The 26,108-nt window shown below is 35.9% G+C and overlaps 1 protein-coding gene across 2 annotated transcripts in view; it reads right to left on the reverse strand.

Annotated features, from left to right (window-relative positions):
• Window positions 1-5,314: 5,314 nt before the first annotated feature.
• MTHFS (methenyltetrahydrofolate synthetase) overlaps window positions 5,315-26,108 on the reverse strand; it is a 194,026-nt gene continuing 173,232 nt past the window's right edge. For both annotated transcript variants that reach the window (XM_074295236.1, XM_074295235.1), the window contains exon 3: window positions 5,315-6,776. In XM_074295236.1, coding sequence (XP_074151337.1) covers window positions 6,553-6,776 — 224 coding nt within the window. In that variant the 3' untranslated portion in view covers window positions 5,315-6,552. The remainder of the gene's footprint in view (window positions 6,777-26,108) is intronic.

Consider the following 26,108-nt stretch of genomic DNA (forward strand, 5'->3'; position numbering starts at 1 on the left):
AATGAGGCAATGAAGATTTAAGTGACTTGCAAATGGTCACACAGCTAGCAAGTGGCAGTGGCAGGGTTGGAATTAAGATCTGGATCACAAGTTAAGAACTAGAAGAAAAGTCACTGAATCCAGCCCTCTCATTTTATAGATGACAAAATTATGATACAAAGAAGTTAAGTAACTTGCATTGAGGGGGATTTTATGCAGTTCTTTCTGACTCCAAGAGTCAACACACTTTCCATGCTCCAACCTGGCATTGTTACTAATAATGAAACAGCTCCACTGATAAGTCTTGATGTCAATCCACTTTCCACTGAATCTAAGTTTTAGTGTTTGGGGCATGGTTTAGAAACCACCCCTTGAGAGAAAGCTGGACCCCCAATTAATTTAATCCATTCCAGTGACCAGTTACTAGGATTCATTACCATGTATATACCTATGTATAAAAAGGCACAATACAGTTTTAACTGTCCTCAACAACAAACTCCAACTAGACTCCAAGATGAGAATGTGAGTCTAAGCAACCTCATCTGTAAGAATTTGTGGATCTGGGTTTCTGTTAGTCTCTCTTGTGCTGTGTGAACTTGAGTAAGTTATTTCCAGTCTAAGATTTCATTTCCTCAACTACAAATGAGATAATTGAACTAGAGGCCAATGGATTGGAGTCCATTGACTTTTAAAAATATTTCAATAACTATAATTTTATTTCTTTTGCAAACCTATGTATTTTATTTTATGTACTTAAAAAATTATTCTGGGAAAAGGCCCATTGGTTTCATCAGACTGCCAAAAGAATCTATGACACAAAAAGGGTCAAGAACCCCTAACTCCTGGTTGGCAATATCCCTTTAACCTCTGAAATCTATTACTTCTAGGTGATACAATTCCTCAGGCTGGTATTTAAAACCCTTCACAAATTGGCTCTAGCCTATCTTTCCAGCATATTTTCCCACATAATTCTATTTCTTTTTCCTGACCTTGAATTTCACTGGTATAACAAGCCTCTAGTTGAAAAACTACCTGTACCACTGCATATGGGCAAAGTATCCCAGGGCCAGAAAGGGCTTAACTGATTTGTCTGGGGTCACACAAAAGGAATGAAGCAGAAGTGAGACTTGAGGAAAGTAAGACTAAGGCCATCCGTTATACCATACTCCCACATGGGCTACACATTAAACCAAACAACTAGCTATTCATACTCAGCATTCTATCTTACACTTCCCTATATTCTCCCTAGCTATTCTCCATAATATAACCCAGATCTCAGAGTCCTTGCCTTTCCTCAGGCATTAACTTAAGTTCTGCTCTTTTAACTATTTAGTCTTTCTGGATCCCTTCAATCACTATAATTTCACTTCCCTCATATCAATCTGTATTTCCTTACTGTATCCATTGCATCTTTCCTCTCCTTTCTGCCTTTCCTGCAAGCTCTTTGATAAAGAGAACTGTTGTTTTTGTCTTTATCTCTACCTAACCCAATGAGTATAAACAGTAAATATTTGTTGAATTGAATAGCTCCCTCTTTATTTATTTATTTATTCATTCATTTACTTATTTATTTGTTTGTTTATTTAATTATTTATTTTCCTGAGGCTGGGGTTAAGTAACTTGCCCAAGGTCACACAGCTAGCTGTGTAGTGTGTAAGACCAGATTTGAACTCGGGTCCTCCTGAATTCAAAGCTGGTGCTCTATCCACTGCGCCACCTAGCTGCCCCTTATAGCTCCATTTTTAAATGTGTATATACATAAAATACATATATACTTATAACACATGAGTAAATATAATACATATACATATGTACATGCATGTGTGTTTATATACAAGCATATATATACATACACATATTAGATATACACACACACACATATATATATATATATATATTTATCTTTTCTTTTTTAATTCCCACATGTAACTTTCTTTTGTTTGTATCCGTTTGTAGCTCTGTATGTCATTATGTTGGTGTGATTTTCTGTGCTCCTAGGTATCTTTCTGATTAGGAGAATAGGGAAGGGAACTAGTTTTTAACCTTTCCATGCAAGAAAAGCATCAAATTTCATTGGGCCATTCCTACAGGGAATGGGGAAATCAGCAAAATACACTTGGAAAACTGACTCCACTTAAAAACTGTGACTTTTTTTACCCCCAGCATATTTGTTCTTTGGTTATTAGCTTGAATTAGATTTTCAGAGGTACAAATGTGATTTGCTAGGAAGATGTGAAGCCAAAAAAGCTTTAGGACCACTGAGCTCACAGATCACTAACTGGTTCCCAGCATGTGTCCACATACTTGGTAATCTCTAATTGAAGGATCTGTTAACTGAAATTCAAACAGTTCACTTGGGGTTGTCCAAAGCTGAAACTTATTCCAAGAAATGGAGGGAAGGCTAAGAAACATCCCATAGGGAGCTTAAAATATATAGGTATGTATACTACATTTAGCCTGACAAATTGCTTATGATGTTTGCGTTTAAGCCCAGACATTAGTGAATCACAGCTACCTTGGGCTCCTATTTGCCATGTATTTTGTTTACAATTCTGGTAATTTCTCCTCTTCATCACCTGGCCTACCTCTTGCTTGATGAACTGAGGCTTTGCAACTATGAACTTTCCTGGATATCCCAGCTCACAGGAAAATACCAAATACCCCCTTCCCCCTCCCCAGATCTCAGCTAAAGATAGAGAAGAGCTAAGGATTTTAGTTCCCCTTGAGAGTAGGAAAGGGATCAATGACCCAAAGGGGTGTATCATTTCTTCTGTAATAGAATAGTGGGAAATTTAAAACTGCCCAAATTATTTACATTGCCATAAGGCCTGGGGGGGGGGGGGGGCAAAAAAAAAATAGGCAATTATCCAGGTAATTCAGGCAAAGGAACTTCTCTGTGATTATCCTTAATAAAAAGATGGCACTGGATTAAATAATCCCAGGTCCTGTCCAGTTTTATCCTACAATGGTTCTATTTGGTTTTGATAGGGTATGTTTCTCCTATACATTAGAAACCAATTGGGTAGATAGTGTGGTTGTATTTAACATGTTCATTTATAAGACTGGCTGTGATATAAGAACTCTCTCAAACATTTGTTTCCATTCTAGTGCTACCTGAATTTTAATGTAATTTTTCTGTAATGGGTCCAAGTCCTAGTGTAGACACTCTAATCAGAAATTAAAAACAACCAAATTCTTATAGTCTTGTGGAACAAGCAGCTGTTTGTTGGCACCTCTATGCATGTGGATGGGGCCAGTGTTGATTCTGAAACAGGATGACAATTCAACTACTTTAGGCATGTGAGCATAGAAGACTGCCTGCATTTTGGAGGGATTTGGGAGGAAGACAAGGAGAGATCTGGAGCTGGGACCAAAGAAATGTGGCATGGCAAAGCTATGCTAAACTACAGAAAAAGTCGCTGTTAATCACCTCAGTTACACCTACTCTTTAAAATCTGTCCTGATTCCAGGACATCATTGATAATGAATCTCATTTCATAAGCAAAATTACATTTTTTTAAAGTGTCACAAGTATATGACCTAAGTTGAACTTAACAATTTTCAAAAATGGCTATATATGAAACTGCAGATTTTGTCTTTTATCACAGTACTTTTAATTACTGTACATACTCAGTTTTATTATCCAATTATGGATAAGATTAAAGTTCATCACACAACTTACTTTATGTGAAATTCCTGCATTTCCAAAAGACCAGTATAACATTAAAAAGCAAATGAAACTGTCAGCTACAGATTATAAAGATTGATTTATCATCTATCTTCGATAGACAGCAAAACTGGATTTAATTTCTTCCTTTGATATATTCACTCTACATATACAGGATATTGTATATCTTTTCATTTTAGCATTGAAAAAATGCCACTTATTCCCAGTGATAATCACAATTCCATTAAATAGTCACAATTTCACTAATACTTCTGTGCCACTGATGCTATTTATTACACCAGATGAATAAAGAAGCATCCACTGTTTCATTAAATTACTTCTAAATATTGGTAATTACCTTGTCCCCACCAAGATACCCAATTCTTTCTATAAAATAAAATATTAACATTATTATTCATTAGACCAAAGGATCATATGTTGAGGGACCAAAAAAGGTCATTTTAGTCCTTTCCTTTCTCATCCACTTTCATTTTACAAATAAGGAAACTAAGCGGAAGATAAAGTGACTTGCTCAAAGTCACAGAAATAGTGAAAAGGGCAGATTTTGAATCCAGGTCTTTTGGCTCTAAATCCAGAACTCCTTCCACTGGAGAACCATGAGATTTGATGATGCTGGGGATCAAATCATGTCTATCATCTACTTCATCCAACCATTCAAGCATTGTTTATTGAATACCTACTGTGTGTATAATGTGCATCACTATATTTACCAGGGAGTTATGCAGGATGTAAGCAGCTTAGTAAAACTTTAACCAGTTATTTTAACTGTTATGTAAAGGAACAGTACTGAGTGCTTCAACAGTAAATAACAGTGTTAGACTTGGAAGATCATCTACCCCAATCGTTTATTTTATGAATTAAGAAAGCGAAGGCCAGGGAGATAAGGTAACTAATAAAGTACCATTAGTATATGGCTGTGATAATGTCTTGCAATTTTATAGCACCCAAGAGTTTTCTCATTGCTTTCTTATACATTATTTCATTTGAGCCTTCCAGCAATCCCATGAAGTAGCTAAAATGGATGCTAATTTCCCCACAGTGCCCAATATTTTTATCTTGTTTAATAGTTGTCGATTACATTTTAAGCTGGTTCATACTGGCAAAGAAGATGACACAACTGAAAGACAGCAATTGTTGGAGGAGCTGGGAAAGGCACACTAATGTACTATTGGTGAAACTGTGAATCGGTCTAGCCATTCCAAAGGATTTGGAACTCTACTTCAAAAAATTACCAAAATATACATTCATTTGATCTACTAATTCCATTTCTAGATATGTAAAGAACCAAGAGATCGAAGAGAGAAATGCTCCATATATCCAAAAAAATATAGCAGCCTTTTTTGTTGTAGTAAAGTAAAGGAAACTAAGGGAGGTATTCATCAACTAGGGGATGGCTGATTGAATTATGATGTATGAATGTAATAAAATATTATAGCATAAAATTATGAAAAGAATTGATTTAATTTATTTCATTATCCTTATTTACATGGAATAAAAAGAATAATCATGTTTTGTTTTGTTTTTTTAATTTGGAGGGAATTGGGAAGAAACTAGTGATATAGATGATTAAAAAAAATAGTCATTGTAGTATTAAATAGACGAAAAATAACAGAGAGGTTCAAAGGGAGACACAGACACATGGCATTACTTTGAAATGAATGTATTTAATTTATTATATTTTTTTAGTGCAAGTTATAAGTAATAGATTCATGATTTCATATAAAAAAAGAAAAAACCTTCCAACAATGAAAAATCCAGATCAAAATCTATAGCAAAAAGTTTATCTGACAATATAAGTGTTTTAATTATAAAAAAGCATCATTATTGAAACTTTACAATTACATATATTTAATATGGATATTTATAGTCAAAGTGATTCAAAGTATTAGTTTGGTCACTTTTTTTTAACAAACATAATATTTGTTCTTATAGATCTTAGATAATTCCCCTCTTATCCCACACCTTCCTTGTTCCTAGCATTGTTATTTCTACCTTCCTTTCTTTATACTCTATAGCCTACTTGAAATCTCAAAATACACATAATCCTCTAAGCTATTATGAACAAATTATTCAAATAATGCCACTTTTAAGTTGTTACCACAAACAAAAAATGTTCTCCACAGGAAAAGTCATTGGTCAACTTTCAACCTAAGACAAATTTTAATTTTAAGTCAGAAACCCCAAATAAATGAAGCTGAGTTTATAATCAATGTAACATCAGAACTTGACATTAGAATCTGGGATACTAACATGTAGCTTTCTTATAATGAGGCATTTAGGGGCTAATCATGGTGAATTATGGTGTTAAACTGCAAACCAATGAGCAATTTCTGTTATGTACTTCATCACTTTAGCCCACAAAAGCTATGAAGTGTTTAACACAAAATTTCAAGTCGGGTAAACAAAGAAGAGGATTAATAGAGTCATGATGAGTATTATTTGCCCTCCCTAAAATTTGAACCAAAAATAAACATCAACAAAGCAATTAATATTTATCAAAACTTCCTATGTGTCCTAGGATTTGAAGCAAAGCCATTAAGGGACATGTTATAAGACAATACAATTCTTGCTCTAAATGAATTTAAATTCTCTTCATTATGCAAGGCAGACCACAGAATCACATTCATAATTTACATTTCAAAGAAGATATAAAATTATCATTTTAACACCAGGAAATTAGAAATAAAAATCACTAAATGAAATGTTCACTTTTAACTATTATTCTATCATTCACAAGATTTTTAACTAATATTTCATACTATATTCTAATTACACCAAAGCTAGCCCAGTTCTTGGTACTACCATGGTAGAGTTGCAAATGATTTCTGGATAGGAGAAAAGAAACACATTTGACTTGACTCAGGTACAAAACCCAGATCATTCATTTATTTGTCCTCATAGAGCACTTCATCTATTCTCATATCATTTTCTCCCACTGGCACTGCATCACAGATCTGCTCTTTGAAAGCCAAAGCAATTGTGTAAGGTCTTCTTTCTTGGTGTTGGAAGCATCGCTTCAGGTACGTGTCATAGTATCCCTTCCCCCTTCCCAGGCGGTTTCCCTCTTGGTCAAATCCAAGCCCCGGCATGAAGATGAGATCCAGACCCCCTATTTAAAAAGAAAAGAAACAAATATAAAAGTTAGCAAGTTAAAAAATATAGGTTTTTTTTAAGCCTGCTATGTCATTAAAAGAAAGATATGTATAGTTCCATTGGAATACCTGAATGTTTATGAGTAATTCTACATAACGGTTATCTTAAACCAAAAAGGCTTTCCTCTTTCAATTCAGACAATTAAGTTTGAATGTCTATTAAGAACCTGCTGTGCGCCAAGCACTGGAGATACAAAGACAAATTCCACTAGACACAGACTGATGGGAGGATATAACAGCTACACAGAAAAATATGCGCTTAGCGAAAAGTACTGCAAAACAATTAGGCGTGGGAAGAGGAGGTCACGGATGAAGTGAACCGAGGGAAAAAATGAGAAAGAAATAAGGAGAGTGGGAATTCCACAGAGAAGGGGCCGCTCATGAGAACAGAAAAGGTAGATGGCTGGGCTTGTGGTAAATCAATTGGGCTAGAACACAGATGGCTCAAAGGGGATAAGATAAAATAAAGTTAGAATGATGGGTTGGAGTTGGATTGGAAAAGGCCTTAAATTTTAGATAGAATCATCTATATTTTCTTCTAGAGACAAAAGGGAGTGCTGAAGGTTTCTGAGAAAGAGATGGTAGGGGCAGCCCTGTGAAGGAAAAGGGAGAGACAAGAAGCAGGGACCACTAAAAACAAGAGAATGGGTGCAAATGACATGGTAGCTATAACTGACAAGCTTAGGCGACTGGAGCAAGGGAGACAGAAAAGTCAAGGAAGTTACAAAGCAGGGTGACATGGAGAATAGTGACACCATCCATGAGAAGTAAGAAAGTTTGAAAGAGGCGCAGGGTTAGGAGGAAAGATGAATCCTACTCATCTCAAACTAACAATTCATTTTTTCTAGAGCCAAAGAACCTGGGTTCAATTCCCACCTCTGACAATGACCACCTGCAAGGTCTTACGCATGTAACGTAACCTCACACAGTCTCTTATTTCCACAACTGTAAAATGGGGGATGACATGTGGGGTCCCTTTTAATTCCTGATCTTTTATCTGTAATCTTTCCCTATAAAGCTCTTTCTCTTCTCAACTTTTTTTTTCGGTTTCTGTTTAAGGCACCGCCAGCCTTCTTCCACTTACATGGGTTCAAAGTCTTGACACTATTTTGGAGCCATCTTTGTCTGTGCTGAAACCGAGAAGGAGCCATCGGCGGGTACAAGGAGAACCAAGAGGAGGCAATGCAGATACAAAGGCAGGTAAGAACATCCAGGAAAAGGGAGAAGCTCAGCAGTGTCAAAGCCCCAGGAAGGGCATGGACCACAAGCACTGAGAAGAGGTCATCAGATTTAGTGGATAAAAAATTCCCCAGCAACCTCTGAAAGAATTAGAAAGAAAAATCACAATAAAATGTTCACTTTTAACTAATGTTCACAGTGCTAAAGATTTTTAACTAAACTTCAGTTAAACAGAATGAAAATTTGATTGCAAGGATTTGAAAAGTGAGTAGGTGGGCAATGATTTTTTAGAGAAAGGAAAAAATAGAAGATCACTGTTGAGAGGATGGCAGGGTTTAAAAAAAAAAAAAAAAAAAGTTTTTAAATGGTGGAGGAGACCTGAGTATGTTTGTAGTCAGAGGGGAAGAAGTCAGTCTACAGGAAAAGATTTAAAAAAAAAAAAAAAAAAAAAAAAAGGGGAAAGAAGATGATAGATGATCCATGGGGCAATATCACAAAAATGACAGACGATTACAATTAAGGGCACAAGAGGAGTAAACTTTAGCAGAAAGAAGGGACACATCTTCAAAGACTAGCGGAAAGGACAGAATGGATGAAAATTAGAAGGGTGTTGAGGTGTAGAGTAGAGAAAATGAAGAAATTCATGATGGATGGTTTCAATTTTCTCAGGAAAGGAGGAGGCAAAGTCATCTGCTGTGGTGGCAGGACAGAGAAGCTGGAGGAGAGAGGAAAAGACTTGGAAGAATCACTGGGAATGGGGGGTAGGGAAAGGAGTGATTGAGGCAATAAGGGAAAAATGAAGAGATTGCTCTGCAACAATGATGGTCCATTTGTGAATAGGTAAGATTGAATTAATTTTTCCACATTATTTAAGCAGTTTGGGCGGATGGAAAGAGAAAAACAAAGATGACACTTGTGATTTATAATTGAGCATTAGAAGAGTGTGAATGGGTCAAAAAGAAAGAGTCAAGGGATTTAAGGGTAGAGGACAGTGCAAAGATGAATTGGTTAGATATAGGATCAAAAGAAGGAAGGAAGGAAGACCAGGATAGGGTAGGAAAGACTGGGAGAACAGAGAAGGAGGAAAATGAAGGACAAAAGGACAGGCTTAGGAGAGAGATGTACAGACAAGCAATTGTGAACAAAGAGAGAACTTTAGTAATTATAAAATTATGAAAGGGAGTTTTAAATGAGTTCAGAAAAACTGCTATGGACTGATGCAAAGTGAAGTGAGTAGAACCAGTATAACAACACTGTAAAAATGAACAATTTTGAAAGACTTCAGAATCCTGATTAATGCAAAAAAGTAACCATAATTGCAGAGGACTGATGATGATAAATGCTATTCACTTCCTCGCAGAGAAATGGTAGGTTAAAAATGCAGAATGAGATACACATTTTAGACATGATCAATATGATTTGATTATGCATATCTGTTACAAGATTGTTTTCTTTTTCTAATGAAGATAGAGGGAAAGAAAATTAATACTTATTCATTGGAGGCAGGGAAGAAGGTGGAAAAGAGGAAGAATAACCTGATTTGGCCAAGTGAAAGCCTCATTTTTTTTTTTTCAGAATTACAAGCATCTTTCTAAAGTAAATATACTTATCACAACAACTTCTAAAGAACATTTGTCTTAGCCATAATCCTCTGAGTTTTCAACGTACATAGCTGTGAATTTGTTTGGCAAATAGCTCAAAATTCCTCAAATATAACTTTGGCACTTTAAACAGACTCAACTTGTTTCCTTGGGTATTATAATTATAATCATATTCATTCACTCCAAATTTTAATCATGATAATAATCCTAAAGTCCAAAATGTGTCTGAGAAGCTATCTACTACAATTCAACATTCTTATGTTCTCCATGAAGCAAATAAGGAAAATGAGACCCAGGAAAGTTCAATGATTGCTCAATGTCAAAAGGCAAAAGATAAGCCCAGATCATAGATTTATGCAATAATAGGATCAGAACCCAGACCCTCTAAGTCTAGATCCAACATTCTTTCCACTGACTCATGCTGTTCCTAGATAACTGAGCCCTTTCTGACCCATTCTATTGGCCAGGAAGCTTCTTTTAGGGAGCAGCAGGTGCTATCACTGCTACCGTGACAACCACTAATAATAACTCTCATTTATTATTATACTATCAATAACCACAAAAGGTTTTTGTCCATTCATTAGAACCACCACCTGCCTGTAACTTTAGATTTTATTAGAGACAGCTAGGCCTACCAAGGTATAGCATTCAAAGTATTTCTTGTAGAAGAAGGCTCCTTATAGACAAAACAGCCTTTTAGCCAAAAGATTCTTCCCCCCAAAGCTTTCCATTTCTGTAAATGTCTCCACAGGCCTCCATTGCAATAAAACCCTCCAACCGTTCCTCTATTCCTGTCCCGGGAAGAGGATAATTATCTCATCTTATAAACGACATAGTACATTCATCAGTGAGTCATTCGCCAGGCATCTATTGATTAAAGCTTATGATGTACCAGGAACTGTGCAGGTCACTGAGGATATAAAAAAGAAAAGAAAAACAGTTTCTGTCTTCAGGGAAGGTAACCTGATGGGAGAGACAACATGTAAGTAACTGAATGGAAGGAAATCACAGAAGGAATGGCGCTTCAAGTTGTGAGCCTCCCAAAGAAGGCCAGACGTAAGCTGAATCTTGAAGAATCTTGAAGAAGCCTAGAGAAAGGGAGACAGCACTCAAAGAGAAACAGAAGATGGATGGAAGCCTCTGAGGAGCAGCAAGTTGGCCATTCTGAGGACACAGAGGGGGAGTAGGTGTAAGAAGACTAGAATTCAGAAAGCCAAGGCTGTGAAGAGCTTTACTGAAATGCCAAGCCTTTCTAACTCCAGGCCTAGCACTCTAACTAGCACTAGTACAGGGTGAGGCACATCATAGGTGTTTAATAAATGTTTATTGATTAAGTAAAATAATAGGAAGGTTGGAAAGAAGGAAGAGTTTAGGGAAAAGAATTTTTTTTTTTGGGGGGGGGCAAGTTGAGTTTGAGCAGTCCATGTCTAAAAGGCAGTTAGAGAAGTATGATTATAGAATAGGAAAAAGATTAGGGCTAGATCTAAAGAGAGGAGAGTCACCTGCATAGAAACAATTGAACCCAAGGGAGCCAATGGAATCAACAAATGGGAGAAGAGAGGGAAAAGAAACAAGGATCCATGAGCCAGGCCTGAAGTGTTAACCTATGGCATTGAATAAGGAGAGCTAGTAAACTGCTCTTTCCCATTCTTACTGTTTTTCTTCTTTTTCTTTTCCTTCTTGTCCTTTCTTCTCTCCTTTTTCTGTTCCCGACACACAACTCAGTCGTGGCGCCTGTAAAGGCTAGCTTTTATAGTCATCACCACGTAATGAGTGCTCCTTTCCTCCTGTTCCATAAACTATCAACTAAATCACAGCTTCTGTGATCTTTACAACTTTCTTCTTGCTGATTATTTCCATCCCTTTCTCCATTTGAGTTACTCTGGGTTTGTGGCTATTCTGAATGGTGCAAGGTGCCATACTACTGGATGAATGGATGCTTTTCTATCTATGTACCTTTACAAGTACCAACTCTAAGAATTATCAAATATTGAAATATCACTACTTATAAACGTGGAAATTGCTTACTCATCCACGACGATAAACTACACCAAGTGAATACATAAGAAGGATGGTTTAATTCACTTTACTGCCTTATGAAAGCTCTACAGGGGAAAGTGAATCTGGCAAAAAACAAATGAATGCATGAATGAATGAATAATTTGTATATGTACATTTTTTATTTATTTAAAAAGTTACTAGGAAATTATGAAGGATTTCATAATGAGGACAATTAATGGGTCAAGCGCAGTGACTTAGACCTAGAAAGCACAAGGGACTATAGTATTTGAATAAATCTGTTTGGTTTTCATGAAAGATAGTTTGATATGCCAGTGACATAATCTCTCACTGAAGTTAGATTCAGAAAAATAGGGGTCGGAGGGATAGACAAGGCCCAGAAAAGGGAAAGGCAAGGCTCAAAAGTAAAGAAAAAAATAATAGTCAGGGTGTGTGAAGGTTAACTCTGGGCATTCACTACATTCGTGCACACCCTTGTTCCCCTCTGCATTCACTACTGCCAGTCTCTCCTACTTCCCTCAGAGAAATCTCCAGTCACTGTCTTTTGCAGCGCTTAAACCAATTTTACCAAGCTTACGTCTGTCTGAGGTCTCCAGAGACCTCTGGCCACCATAAGAATGAGGGTTTAGATACCCAGTAGCGTGCTAGGGGACAGCCATGAGCAAGCTCAAGGTCTCTTAGTCACGTGTTCACATCCTGCCTAGCTGACCTCCTGCTGACTCCCACATAAAAACCAGAACAAAAAAAGCAACCTCCTCCTCCCCACTGCTTAAATAGGATCTATGCGCGCTCACACACAGCCAATCAGAGAAGGAGACAGCTCCCATTAACGATGCAATCTCAATGGCCAAAGTTCCTGCCCACAAGGTGGTCTCTGTTTACTCACAGAAATCCCTTCTTCTCAAGCTTACTTGGCCTTTTACTTCCTGGTGCACTGAACAAGACCCGACCCTTACAAGGGTGAAAAGTAAATTTCTTAATGGACTGTACTGTTCTGTGACTGATAAAATCGCTTATTTCTCTTGGCCATGAGCCATAATTTGCATTTCTGGCTATCTAAAATAAGCACTTGGAATCTGGGTTCTTTACCTGAATCACACCTGGGTCAGCACAATGGTGCACTTGAAAGGAAACCAGACTTGGAGTGGAGAGGTTTGCGACCAAACTCTGGTTTGCCGTTTCCCAGCTGTCTGATTACAGGCATGCCCTCCAACTCCTAAGTCTTAGTGTCTTTAGTTGTAAAATGAAGGGCTTCTTACTGGGGACTCTTTTAAAAAAAAAAAAGCGATATAAAGTGTTATGCAGCAGTGAGCTATTATTACTGTGATGGTAATTTAAACTCAGGTTTTGTATTGAGATGGTGATTTACATCAGAATCATCCCAAGATAATTATAGAAGACAGCGAAGTTGTCTTGAAGTCAGAAGAGTTGGGATGAATTTGAACTCTAGCCCTTGTCACTTAACACTTCTGTTTCAGTTCTTAACCTAAAAAATGGGAATAATAAAATATGCACTACCTGTCTCACAGGGTTATCATAGGGAAAACACCTACTATAATGTAAGGTTCCTGAGAGCAAGGGCTGTCCTGGTGGCTGTCCCAACATCTAGCAGGGAGCTTTGCACACCTGAATTGGAAACATTTGGTAAACTGTAAAAATTCTGGATAATCGTGAGTTGCTATTATAATGACCACACTAAGAAGTGACTTACTGAAATAACTTCTCACTCAGTGTCCAGCCAAAATCAATCACCAAAAAGGATTTAGGTGCCTACTTTGCACTCAGCATTAGGAACACATAAAGATATAAAAATAAATGAAACAATCCCTTTTCATAAGGTGCTTAAATCCTAACAGGAGAAATGGCAATTGTATATGTGAGCATATATAGAACAACGGGATGAGAATAAACACAAATGAGGATAATGTAATTACATATAAGATGGTTGAAGAGGGGAAGCATTAGCAATTGGGAGAATCAGGAAAGATTTCTTATAGAAGGTACTTGAGCTGCATCTTGATTAATTCTTATGTGAAGGTGTTTCAAAATCACAACCATTTGGAAAAGTTTATACCATTTGTTTATCTCAAGCACACATTAAATTCAACACAGTAGTTTTGATACTGCCTTTCTTGTCTATCACCTCTTTTGAAGTTTCTTCTACTAATTCTTTTGGGCACAATAAGAGTTGGTGCTTATTTTCCGATTTTCTATCCACAGAAGGATTTCAGAGTTGTACTTGGAAGAACTGAGTAGCTGGAATGGCGAATCTCATTTATTTGGTGCACTATAAAGTAGTTTGATTCCTGTCTCAGTCTGCCTCAACCAAGGAAAGGATTAAAAGCAAGAATGAAGGACTGCTAAAACTAAAGACGGTCACTGTTCAGATTACCATTGTTTTGTCTTCTGTTTGTTCTATGAAAATGAAAAATTTTCAGAGGGGTATCTGTCACCAAATGAGCCTGATTAATATGGCCACCACTACTTAAGAGATTATCAGTGATTAACATCTATCTAAACTGGGAAGGAAGGGGGACACATTTACTTTCAACAATGGAGAAGACTGTGGTAAAATTCAAATTTGAAGAAACGATAGGAAATTTGATTGAAGAATAGGACTTCAAGATGGTTTATAAATGTATTGTTATTCAGTTAATTCTCCCCAATTCTCTTTCATTTTTGTTGCAGAAACGGAGAGATAAAGAGAGAAGGAAAAATCAGAAAGGAAATACCAAGTATGTGAAAACTTCCATCCTCAAGAGGGGAAAAAAGAATTAGCATCTACTCCAGTTTTGTTACCCTCGCTATTCCCAACAACTTCTGGCTACTACTTAGGCTAAAAATGATTGACTTTCTAGGGTTTTTTTTGATGTTACCACAGAAGAGGAAGAATAAAGGCACCGAGCTACAAAGCTAAAATGTTATAATATACTTAAACTGTTAGAGGCTATCTATAGGGGTTGACTAAGTTATCCTTCCCTACTGGGGAAGCATGGGGAGATATTTCCTGATTTTTTTTTTTTAGCTCTTCCCTTGTAGGTTGGGGGGTTAAGTACAAGCAAGTGGTAAGAGTAAGCATATTTTTTATTTCTGCCATATACAAAGTATTAAACAGAAAGACTTCTGATCATTCTGGTGGGATACTTCCCTCTTTCAGGGAGTTCAGAAAAAACTGATCTTCAAGGTACTTTTCCACTAATCAAGTCATAATGTTCTTAAATGTCCACCTGGGTCTAATTCAAGTTTCAATCTGTCTGTACCTATTGGTGTCATAGTAAGCAAGTGGAATATAATTGGAAATTAACTTGTTCCATCTCATGACCAAACTAATGCTTGATCAGCAGGCTGCCAAAAGGATTTTTCAGTAGATTTTCCCAAAGGCACTACCCCCATTTAATCAATGGAGCATATCGATGCTACTATCTTACTTTTTAAAGGCTTTCCTTAAAAAAATGGAAAAATAATGGTCAATCATGATTTTAAAAAACAATTTTTATTCTAAAATTTCAAGAGTATCTTATTTGGAATACGTCATTGCTCCCTTTTGAGACTACAGTGATATTTGGGATAACAAAAGTTTTTTACTTCATTTCTGTAGTCTTTGACCACAGAACAAATATGCAGTAATCTATAGTTTTTTTTCTTATTTTACTTAACTGTTCTATAACTGTATCAGAAGGAAGACTTGGTATAGAGTCCCACCTGTGACATATGTAAAGCAATATACTTACATTGGGAATGTCATTTCTCAATGCATTAGGGAGGCAATAGCTAATAAGCACTGGTAAAGACTGTTTCTTCTTCCTGCACTGATAAATCATAAATCCAGATGATTTAATTTCACAAAGACATATGCTTTAGCTCAAAATGAAAGTTTTTTGGAAATGTTTACTGAGATGTGTGGGAAAGTAGAAGTGGATAAACAGATACATGTATGCATATATAAGTCTATCCATATATGCATAATTTTAATCTCCTTCACATAATAACAGAGCACCGTTTCCTGAGAATGATGTACAAAGATGGTATTCTTTTCAAGGTGGAGGTTGTAGGCAAGGAACAAGGTAATGTTCCCAGAGGAAGGATCCACAGGTGATAAGGTTAAGCAATGGGCACAGATGCAAAACCACACCCCATCAAAAGAAGGTTGGGGGTTGGGCAATGTACCTGTAAAATGTAGAGCTCAAAGCAGGTCACATTTGTTGCAAAAACTATACTTCTCCAAGCATTGGTAGCTAACCTAATTTGGATTAATTAACCTTGATTTTCTTCACCCAGCCTGTTCCACGCCCTGGTAGAAATCTCCTTGGTATTTCATCCTGTCTAGCAACATCATTCCAGTTCCCAAGCATGTCATGGATCCCATATAGTGCATTGGGATCCGTTTCTTCTTTATTCCTATTACAGTCATGTCATTAATGCTTAAATTATACCTCCCAGGTAACTCTTAGAAAAGTTGGCTATTATATTACTTCCTACTAGCTTCAACCACATCACCCATGTTATAATCCAGGATGGGATAACAACTGTTTTCCAGAGAGAGCTAGAATTTGGAGAATTATAATAGTAATTAACAAAGTTGCTGGATTCAGACAATTAAAAATGGGACCGTGTATCCTTTTCAACTAGTCTTACCACAGACCCCAACTGGGCTCAAACTAGTCAAGGTCAGTGACCTGGCAAATGAGGGATGAGAATGCTTAATAGACTAAGTGCATATTAAACAACACACCCCTTAGGAGGAGTTTTCAGTCCCCTTTGAACATGGGGTATGTGACAAGCGAGGGAACATATCTAGGAGGGCATAGAAAGGACGTGCTGTTAAATCAGCAGAATATTGACTAATTGGGAATTACTGGGAAGAGACTGGCTTTGGTTAATAAAAGTGTGCTCTTGCTTCTTCTGTACCTTACGCTCCTCTACTATACATACTCTCCCATCCACTTCCTGCAGCAACTTTAATGCTCCTTCACTCACTTCGAAGTCTTCTCGCTATCTGGAGGTCTTGGGCACCAGCCTCTGTTCATAACAAGAGGAATTTCTAGTATTTCTTGTATACTAAGCACAATTGAGTTTAAGTAAGATAACATTGTCCATGTAGATTTTTAAAAATGGATTCTGCTGGAATTAAATGCAGGATAAGATTGAGAAAGAGCTGGAGTTTCAGTCTGAATAAAATATGGAGGGCATGAAGGACATGAACATGAAATGGGGATAGAGAAATAGTTTGCAATCAGACTGTGGGCCAGTAGCCCAGGGAACTCACTTAGCTCACAAAGAGACAAATGAAGGTGAGCAGGAAAAGAAGTAAAAGGGGGAGGGAGTAGAATGGTTTCCTTTAGTGGCAAGGCTGAGTTTCAGGCCTAGGCCCTAATCACCATTTATAACGACTAGAGCAATCCCTTGCAGTGTCCTGCCTTTCACAACCACGGGATTGGTTTCAACAATTAGGAGCAGCTGAGTGACCCTCACCATGGCCTTAAATGACCTGGCTGTGCTCAATTCCAGAAGTGTAATCAGTGAGTGCTGCCTCTGGGCTGGTAACGTGTTTCCTGCATTCATGTCCAGCAGAGATAACCTGTGATAAGGCAGAGAAGACGTGCCGGCCCTAGTTCATGCAGTGTCGTTTATTGTCATTCAATTATTTACAGTTCTGAGAATGTCATGCCTCACGTCAAGAATCCCAAGTTGTTCTCTAGATAAAATACAAACTCCCCAGCTTGGTATTTTAAGGCCTTCAAAGTCTGGCCTCAGCCTACCTTTTCAAGCATTTATTTGTCTTCCTCTTCAAAAACTGGCCATTAATCTTGATGTTCATTACATCCTACGTTACAACCCACATATTTTTACTACAAGTCACTTCTACTGCCTCCACTAAAGGCTCAGGAAGAGCTTCCTCATTGGACTATATCTCCAGCCTCTTTATTCATACCCTTGCCCCAGATCCAGAGTAGATCATCAGCTATTTCACAATAGGACAGATTTTTTAACTACAGGAATCATTTTGCCATAGTGTATTTTCAGGGCCTACATCATGGATAGATTTGTAGTATAAATACTGTAAAAATGTCTTAGTTATGGATGGATGGATAAATGAATGCATAAATTGAAAAAAAGGAATTTATTAAGCTCTTCCTATGTCAAACAATGAGTTAGCCCCAGAAGATATAAATAACAAAAGCAAAAACAGCTTTTGACTTCAAGTAGCTTATATTCTAACTGGTTTGTCCAATCATATGCAAAAGCATGGAATTAAGCATGACTGTGACATGTTTGGAGGAATATGAGACCGGACTTGATTAGCTCAGAGGATGTATAACGGCATCAATGCTTACTTTACAATTTGCAAAGCACTTTTCTCAAAACAATCCTATGAGCACCATTATTTTTTTTTCTTCTATTTTTGTAGATGAAACTGAGGCAATTTATCACAGTTTCTCAATGAGATTAAGTGGAAGAATGAGATGAAAACCCAGATTACCTGGCTTCATGACAGGAAGTTCCTTTGAAACATGGGCCATAAAAAGTCAACAAAAAATAATGCTAGTGCTACTTTAGAAACAAAAGTAAAAACAAGATTACTGAGCCAAAAAAAAAAAAATCATCATCAGAAAAATGACATTTCACCAAGAGGTTTCTCGAGCAAACAGCTTTCAGAAATTGATACTGTGGTATCATCAACAAAAAGGAACAGCCTTCGGAATTAGCTGAAGAAATGCCATGCCAAAAAGCAACAGGACATCATAGCTTCCTTCTAAAGCAAAGCATTTTAGTGCATCTATGTTTGAAACATTCGCATAGGTTTTTGCTTTTGTCATTTGTCCCATTTTCTCCCAGAAGAATTCACTCAGCAGGCAGCTGTATGGCTCTAGGAATGGACTATTTTCACAAGGAAAGAGTTATCCATGAAATCTTCCAGTTCAATTTTTTTAAACCTATATTCCTTTTCTAAATTATGAAAATGATAAAAGAAAGAACAATGTTGACAAACTCAGTATGTTAAGATGGTGGATTTTTGGTCCACAAAGGGAATCATGGAAATCATTTAATCCAACCTCCTCTCTATCCCTACCCCTCCCATTTGATGAAACTAAGGCTCAATAGTGACAGAATTAGCACAAGGTTGCACAAAACAACATTTTGAACCTAGATTCTTTCACTTCAATCCAATAATTTTTCTTATATTCTGCATCTACTTCTTAAGCCTAGATTTCAGTTCAAAATATTAACTGTCATTTATAAATAAGGGAAGAATTTAGGACCATAGAAGAAAGCATTACAAAATTTAAACAGATAATTTTGTATGGTATAGACATGATAAAAAAAGCTGGAGAGATCTCTAGAACAAAGCAAAGTTTATTGTACATTCTGGAGAGAAGGGCATCTCACCCCGAGAAGACAAAGGAAAGGAGGTAGCACCTCCTGTGGGCAGGATCAGCACCTTTAATCCCTAACGCAAATACCCCCTCCCACCACTGACCCTCATCCTCCTTGGCTGAGAGTCTTACATTCTAACCAAGAGATCTACCCACGAAATTCAACTTGACCAATAAGTACATAGTTGCCCATATTTGACTGAAATAGGGAGGAAATGATGACATGGGAGGATAGCAGGAAGGGGACTCAAGTATGCCCTTGACTCAATCTTCAAAATCCTTCAGGTCTACTCAAACTCTGAAGTAGATGAAGCCTTATTCGATTTCACAACTGTCTTGAAAGATCTCACCTCATCAATTTTGATTATATGAAATTTAAAAAGTTTTTGTACAAACAAAACCAATGCAGACAAATTTATAAGGAAAACAGAAAATTGGGGAGGGGGAGCTTATTAAAATAATCCTGAGGTACTACCTCATACTTATCAAAGTGATTAATATAACAAAAAAGGAAAATGTTAGATGCTGGAGGGAGTATGGGAAAATTGGGGCACTAATTGGTGGAATTATGAACTGATCCAACCCGTTCTGGAAAGCAATTTGAAATTATGCCCAAAAGACCATATGCACAGTTTTATGCTGATTCAGCAAAATTACTGCTAGGTTGTTATTTAAAAAAAAAAAAAAAAAAGGACAAAAAGACATATTTGTATAAAAACATTCATAATAGTTCTTTTTCTGGTGGCTAAGAATTGAAAATCAAAGAGGTCCCCATTAATTGGGGAACAGCTAAACATGCCACGGTATATAATTATAATAGAATATTATTGTGCTGTAAGAAATGACAAGTAGGACAACTTTAGGAAAACCTGTAAAGACTTATATGAACTGATATAAAGTGAAGTGAACACAATGAGGAGGATGTTGTACATAATAATAGCAATATACTACAATGAAGAACCAATAACTTAGCTATTCCCAGCAATAGGATCCAAGACAATCCAAGGACTAATGATGAAGCATAATATCTGTCTCCAGAGAAAGAACTGATATTGTTTGATTACAGGCTAAAGCATACTACTTTTCACTTTCTTCCTTTCATTTTTTTCTTTTACTTGAGTCTTCTTTTACAAAATGACTAATATGGAATTGTTGTGCACAATTGTACATTTACAGCCTGTATATGATTGTCTACCATTTCAGGGAGGGAGAAGAGAAGAAAGAATGAGAGGGATAGAATGTGGAACTCAAAACTTTAAATAAAAAATGTTTAAAAATTATTTTAATGTTAACTATTGGTGACATGGAAAACAGCGTCTAACATAAGCCTGTGCACAAGGAATGATGCACAAATTAACTAGGACAAATTGAAGTAATAAAAAGTACTGATATAAAATGTACTTTATAATTTATTGTCTTTTTTTACAAAGCTCATAATGTGATGTTATTTTGCTATAACTATTTGTTTTCTGTGATTTATAATTGCGCTCACAAGGTTTTGACGTATGCTTTTTAATTCACCATAATTATACTATACTTTTATCACACTGGATTCTAAGCATAATTTTGACAGTCAATTTTTTTTCTAGGTCGAGTTTTGATTTCAATAGAATTTAAATAATATGAATGCCTAAGTCACTGAAAGATGTTATCTCCATTTCTTGGATAAATTTCTTGAGCTTTCATAAACATTTAGCATAGTATCTGGCACAGAATAAGTGCTATTTAAATTTTACCTATCATTGTTATTTTTGTTATTGTTTGTTGTTATATGCAAATCTGTGATATCTTTCCATCCCCATTTAAACAAGACTGCTTTTCAATATGTCAGTATATTTATTAGACTTCATTATTCCCTCAATGTAATCAAGACCTCTAAGCCTACTATAAGGAAAAAGAAAAAACATTTTTATAATCTAATAAAGAGGCTCAAGTCTTACAGGCCCACTTGAACTACTTACAACGGTTTTAACAGAACCTTGAATGAAAAAGTGAGTTTCATTAACAGTAAAAATTGCCCATTTCCAGCCTTAAGTACTCCTGTCTTTGTATTGCTGACCCCAGACAAGGACTTTCTTAATAACAAGAGATTATAGCTGTTTTGGTGTAGTTTTTAGTTTAGTTTTGTTTTACTGGTCTTCTCACAGCTCTTTCAACCTTTAAGAAACTTATACCACACAGTAGAAGAGTCGATAATAAGCCCTCCAGCTGCCAAGGCTCTCTGAAATCTGTTCTTCCTTCTTCCCTCCCTCCCTTCCTTTCCTTCCCTTCCTTCCTTCTTTCTTTCCTTCCTTCCTTTGTTCCCTCCTTCCCTTCCTTCCTTTCTCCTTCCCTCCTTCCCTTCCTTCCTCCCTCTGTCTCTCCTTCCCTTCCTTCCTTTGTTCTCTCCTTCTTTCCTTTATTACCTCCTTCCCTTCCTTCCTCCCTCTGTCTCTCCTTCCCTTCCTTCCTCTGTTCCCTCCTTCTTTCCTTTGTTCCCTCCTTCCCTTCCTTCCTTCCTTCCTTTCTTCCTTATTTCCTTCCTTTTCTGCAAGGCAAGTGGTGTTAAGTCATTTGGCCAGGGTCACACAACTAGTAAGTGTTAGGTGTCTGAGGTCGAATTTGAACTCCTAACTTCAGGGATGGTGCTCTATCCACTGTACCTTCTAGATGTCCCTTCTTGCTTGTTTTCTAATGATAAATTAGGCTTTTCTACAGCACTATTTTGTCAGCTTTTTATATCGATTCCCATTTTTCTTTTTCCTTAAGCACAATTTATCTTGCTTTATTATGGGCTTTAAAAAATTCTTGAATGCTTGAATTCTCCAATAGCCTCTGCAATATCTCTAATATTCATCTAAGTATGCTCTAAGAGTTATAAATTTTTCATATTTTCTTAGAGTAATATCTTTTTTCAAAAATTATAGAATTAAAAGTATAACAAGATCAACTAAACAAGTGTTTGGCACCAAATCTAGTATTCATCTGATGAAGAACTAACTAAAAGTTGGGGAAATAGTTTAATCTGGTTTCAAATGGTCAAGATCAGTTCTTCTATGTCAGTCTGTTAGTTTTCTCTAAATTTAAAATTCTATGATTATTTCATCTATTAGTATATTATGAAAATAATATCCATTCTTTAGATTAAAGTAAGGAAATCTGGGTTCTGATTCGAAGTCTATCTCAACCTTAGATGTGTGACCTGCCGCAAATTAATTCAGCTTTATGGGCCTCTATATAATAAGCAGGTTAGATAATGAATGAATGGAGCATTTATTAAACCCATATCTAGAATTGTACATAACACTAGGGATACAAACAAAAACAATCCTTCCTCTCACAGAGCAAACATTCTAATTGGGGGAAACAACACAGACAAGAAAGTTGAGTTGAGGATGGATGAAGAAGTGTAAAAGTCCTAATGTGTTCCAGGGATCCTTAGGTTAATAAGTCAGATGAAAGTATCAGGGAACTGCCAAACATAAAGGTAGAGTCATAAAGTAAGGTCATGTGGTCTTACATCTCCCTGGAAAGAAAAAGAATTGGTGATTCCCATTTCATCCAAGTTACATGAACAGTGAAGCTCATTGGATGAGGTGGATAGGTTCTGAGTGGACCTACTTGAGGAAATATTAAAGAAAGAATGGGGAATGGGTCATGATCTTTAAAGGCCTTTCTAATTTAACATTTATGGTTCTAAAAATCACACAATATTCTTCAATTTCAGGTAGCACATTATATAGAGGAACTCTATTAATGTTTAAAGATGGCTGCTTCTCTTAGAAAGTAAAATGTAAAATTTTCTTTCTACTGCACTCTATTGCTTCTTAAAATCCTTGACTTAAGGAATCCTGCATACCTGGGTCACTCAAGTATGCATAACACTTGATAATCCTAAATTCCTAGACTTATGCCTTTTTTATTTAATATTCTGCCTCACCAACCCTTCCTTTCTAGCCATAATCATACTCTAAATTCTCACTCCAGATTCATCTAACACTTCACTTTTGAGCTTCTTAGTTTACTTTTGCGACGGAATAAAGTACTTCTCCCTACAAAAAAAGTCAAGGGAAGAGAGATCCATCAAAAATAGCTGGGTAGAATACAGAGCAATTATATGATATGAGTTTTATTCACTACAAAGAGGTCAGGTTTTGTTTTTTTGTTTTTTGTTTGTTTTTATGGAAAAGGGTTACATCTGAAATCTGTCAAGATTAAGACCTATCCATTCAACATGAGAGGAAAAAAACTGAAAAACTAAAAATATAAGTGGGATTTTAGTTAGTGTTTAATTAGTTATATGTTAATTTAGTTATATCAAGCTCGGCTAAATAATGTATAATATATGAAATATTTCCAATGCAATGCTGTTTAGACATTGTTTCTATTTACTAAAATCTTGTAATCTGGAAAATAAGGAGGTCAGGAGAACAAACAACGCAACTTAACTCTTATCCCTCTGCAGAGAGGTGGGCCAGGAGAGATTGCACAGACTGACAGTCACTGTGTGAGTTTGATTTTGCCTAATTGTTTTTCTTTATTACAAAGAAGGGCGGGTTCAGTGCTTAGTAGAGGAGGAAACACAGCCATAAGGAGAAGAGGTCAGCACCCCATTTGGAAATGACAATCATATAAAAATTTTAAAAGTTGGAATTAGATGATCTCTCCAAGATCCCTTCCAGAACTAAAATGCTTTGGTTTTCAAGAAGTACTCATAGTAATAGAATACCATTGTACTATAAGAAATGATGAGCTGATTGCTTTCAGAAAAACATGGAAAGATTTGCATGAAATAATGAAGAGTGAAATCAGGAGAATTGAGAATGTTACACACAGCTACTGCAATATTGTTTTAAGAATAACTCTGAACAAGCAAGTCATTTTGAGTATTATATCAAATCTACTACAAAAGACCTATAAAAGAAGATACATATCCAGAGAAATAACAGCTAAATATATATATATACATATATATATATATATATAAATATAAATATATATTTATAGCATATAAATATATATACTATGTTTACCCTACCCTCTCTCTCTCTCTTCCATGTCTATCTATGTCTATCTATATATGTTTAATGGTAGCATTACCTAGAGTGGGTTGAGGAGGGAGAAAAAAAATTAAAAGTACATTGTAGAGAACAAAAAAAAAAAAAAAAAAAAAAACCTCACTTTGGAAAGAAACACAGAAAAGCAGGGCAGCTTTGAAAATGATGTATAGTATTTATTACTGTTTTTCCAAAAAAAGTAAACAAAGTAAAATGGAAATTATGGTTTTATATTGAATCTTTTTATTATGTTGTGTTGTGTACATGGAAAGTTCTCTTTTTTTTTTGTCTTTAGGTTCAAAATAAATAAAAAATATGTTTTAAAAAGGTAAAAAATACACAATAAAAAAAGAATTACTCATAGGTGTAAAAGGGGGAGAAAAGTAATGACAAGAGTAGCATATGTTCCTTAATCAGATACTTATCATCACATACTAGGATAAGTACTTTTCAAGGTGCTGGATATATTCAGTATATTATTTATGTACATAGTAAGCATATAGTATAGTATTATGTGCTATATTTTATTCCTTACAATGAAGATTCTTTATAATTTAAAATCATTAGAAATTTTAAAAATATGATTTAGTGAATAGAATTCTAGATTTAGAGTAAAGGAAATTTGGGCAAGTCATTTAACTTCCATGAGCCTAGACAAGTCTCTAGGATTAATTGATTAATTTCATCTATTAGTATATTATGAAAATAACATCTGTTCTTTAGATTAAAGTAAGGAAATCTGGGTTCTGATTCTAAGTCTATCTCAACCTTAGATGTGTGACCTGCCATAAATTAATTCAATTTTATGGGCCTCTATATAATGAGGTTAGATAATGAATGAATGGAGCATTATAGATTAATATCTGTTTTAGAGAGAAACTTCTCTCACCTCATTGAAAAGAGGGAGGAGAAAAGCAAAAAGGGAAGTGGTTAGGCTAAATAGAAGGGGAAACAGAAATAGTAGGGAAAAGATTTAAGAAAGGGGGAGGGACACTAAAGGGGGAGGGAATCTAAAGACGAAGGGCTGCTTCATTCAAGTGGTGTTCATAAATACTGGGGAGGAGGGAAAGGAGAAATGGAAAGAGAAAAGTATAATCTGGGGATAATAATATATCAGAAAATACAGAATTAGTAGTTTTAATCATAAATGTGAATGGGGGTGAAGACTCCCATAAAGTGGAAAGGGATAACAAACTGGACTAAAAGCTAGAATCCAACAATATGTTGTTTACAAGAAAGATATTTAAAGCCTATTGATACATACACAGCAGAATCTATTATACTTCAGATGAGGTTAAAAAAAAAAAAAAAAAAAAAGCAGGGGTAGCCATCCTGATCTCAGATCAGGCAAAAGCAAAAATTGATCTAATTAAAAGAAATAAGGAATATCTTGCTAAAGGGTAGCATAGATAATGAAGTAATATCAATATTAACTATATATGCACCAAGTGATATAGCATGGAAATTCCTAAAGGAGAAGTTAAGAGGGCTGCAAGAAGAAATAGACAGCAAAACTATTAATAGTGGGAGATCTCAATCTTGCTCTCTCAGTACTAGATAAAAATCAAACCACAAAATAAATAAGAAAGAAGTTAAAGAGGTAAATAGAACACGAGAAAAGTTAGATATGATTGATCTTTGGAGAACACTAAATGGAGAAAGGAGTACACTTTCTTTTCAGCAGTTCATGGAACCTATACAAAAACTGGCTACATATTAGGACATAAAGACCTCAAATCCAAATGCAGTAAGGCAGAAATAGTAAATGCATCCTTTTTAGATAACAATGCAATAAAAATTACATTCGATAAAAAGCCAAGGGAAAATAGATCAAAAAGTAATTGGAAACTAAATAATCTTATCCTAAAGAATGATTGGGTGAAACAGCAAATCATAAACACAATTAATGATTGCACCAAAGAGAATGACAATAATGAGACGACACACCAAAATGTGTGGGATGCAATCAAAGCAGAAATAAGGGGAAATCATATCTCTAGAGGCCTACTTGCCTCTAGAGAGAAAATCAATTAATTAGTCTTGCAGCTAAAAAAGCTAGAAAAAGAGCAAATTAAACA

Source organism: Sminthopsis crassicaudata, chromosome 2, assembly GCF_048593235.1.
Source record: "Sminthopsis crassicaudata isolate SCR6 chromosome 2, ASM4859323v1, whole genome shotgun sequence".
NCBI classification, from domain to species: Eukaryota; Metazoa; Chordata; class Mammalia; order Dasyuromorphia; family Dasyuridae; genus Sminthopsis; species Sminthopsis crassicaudata.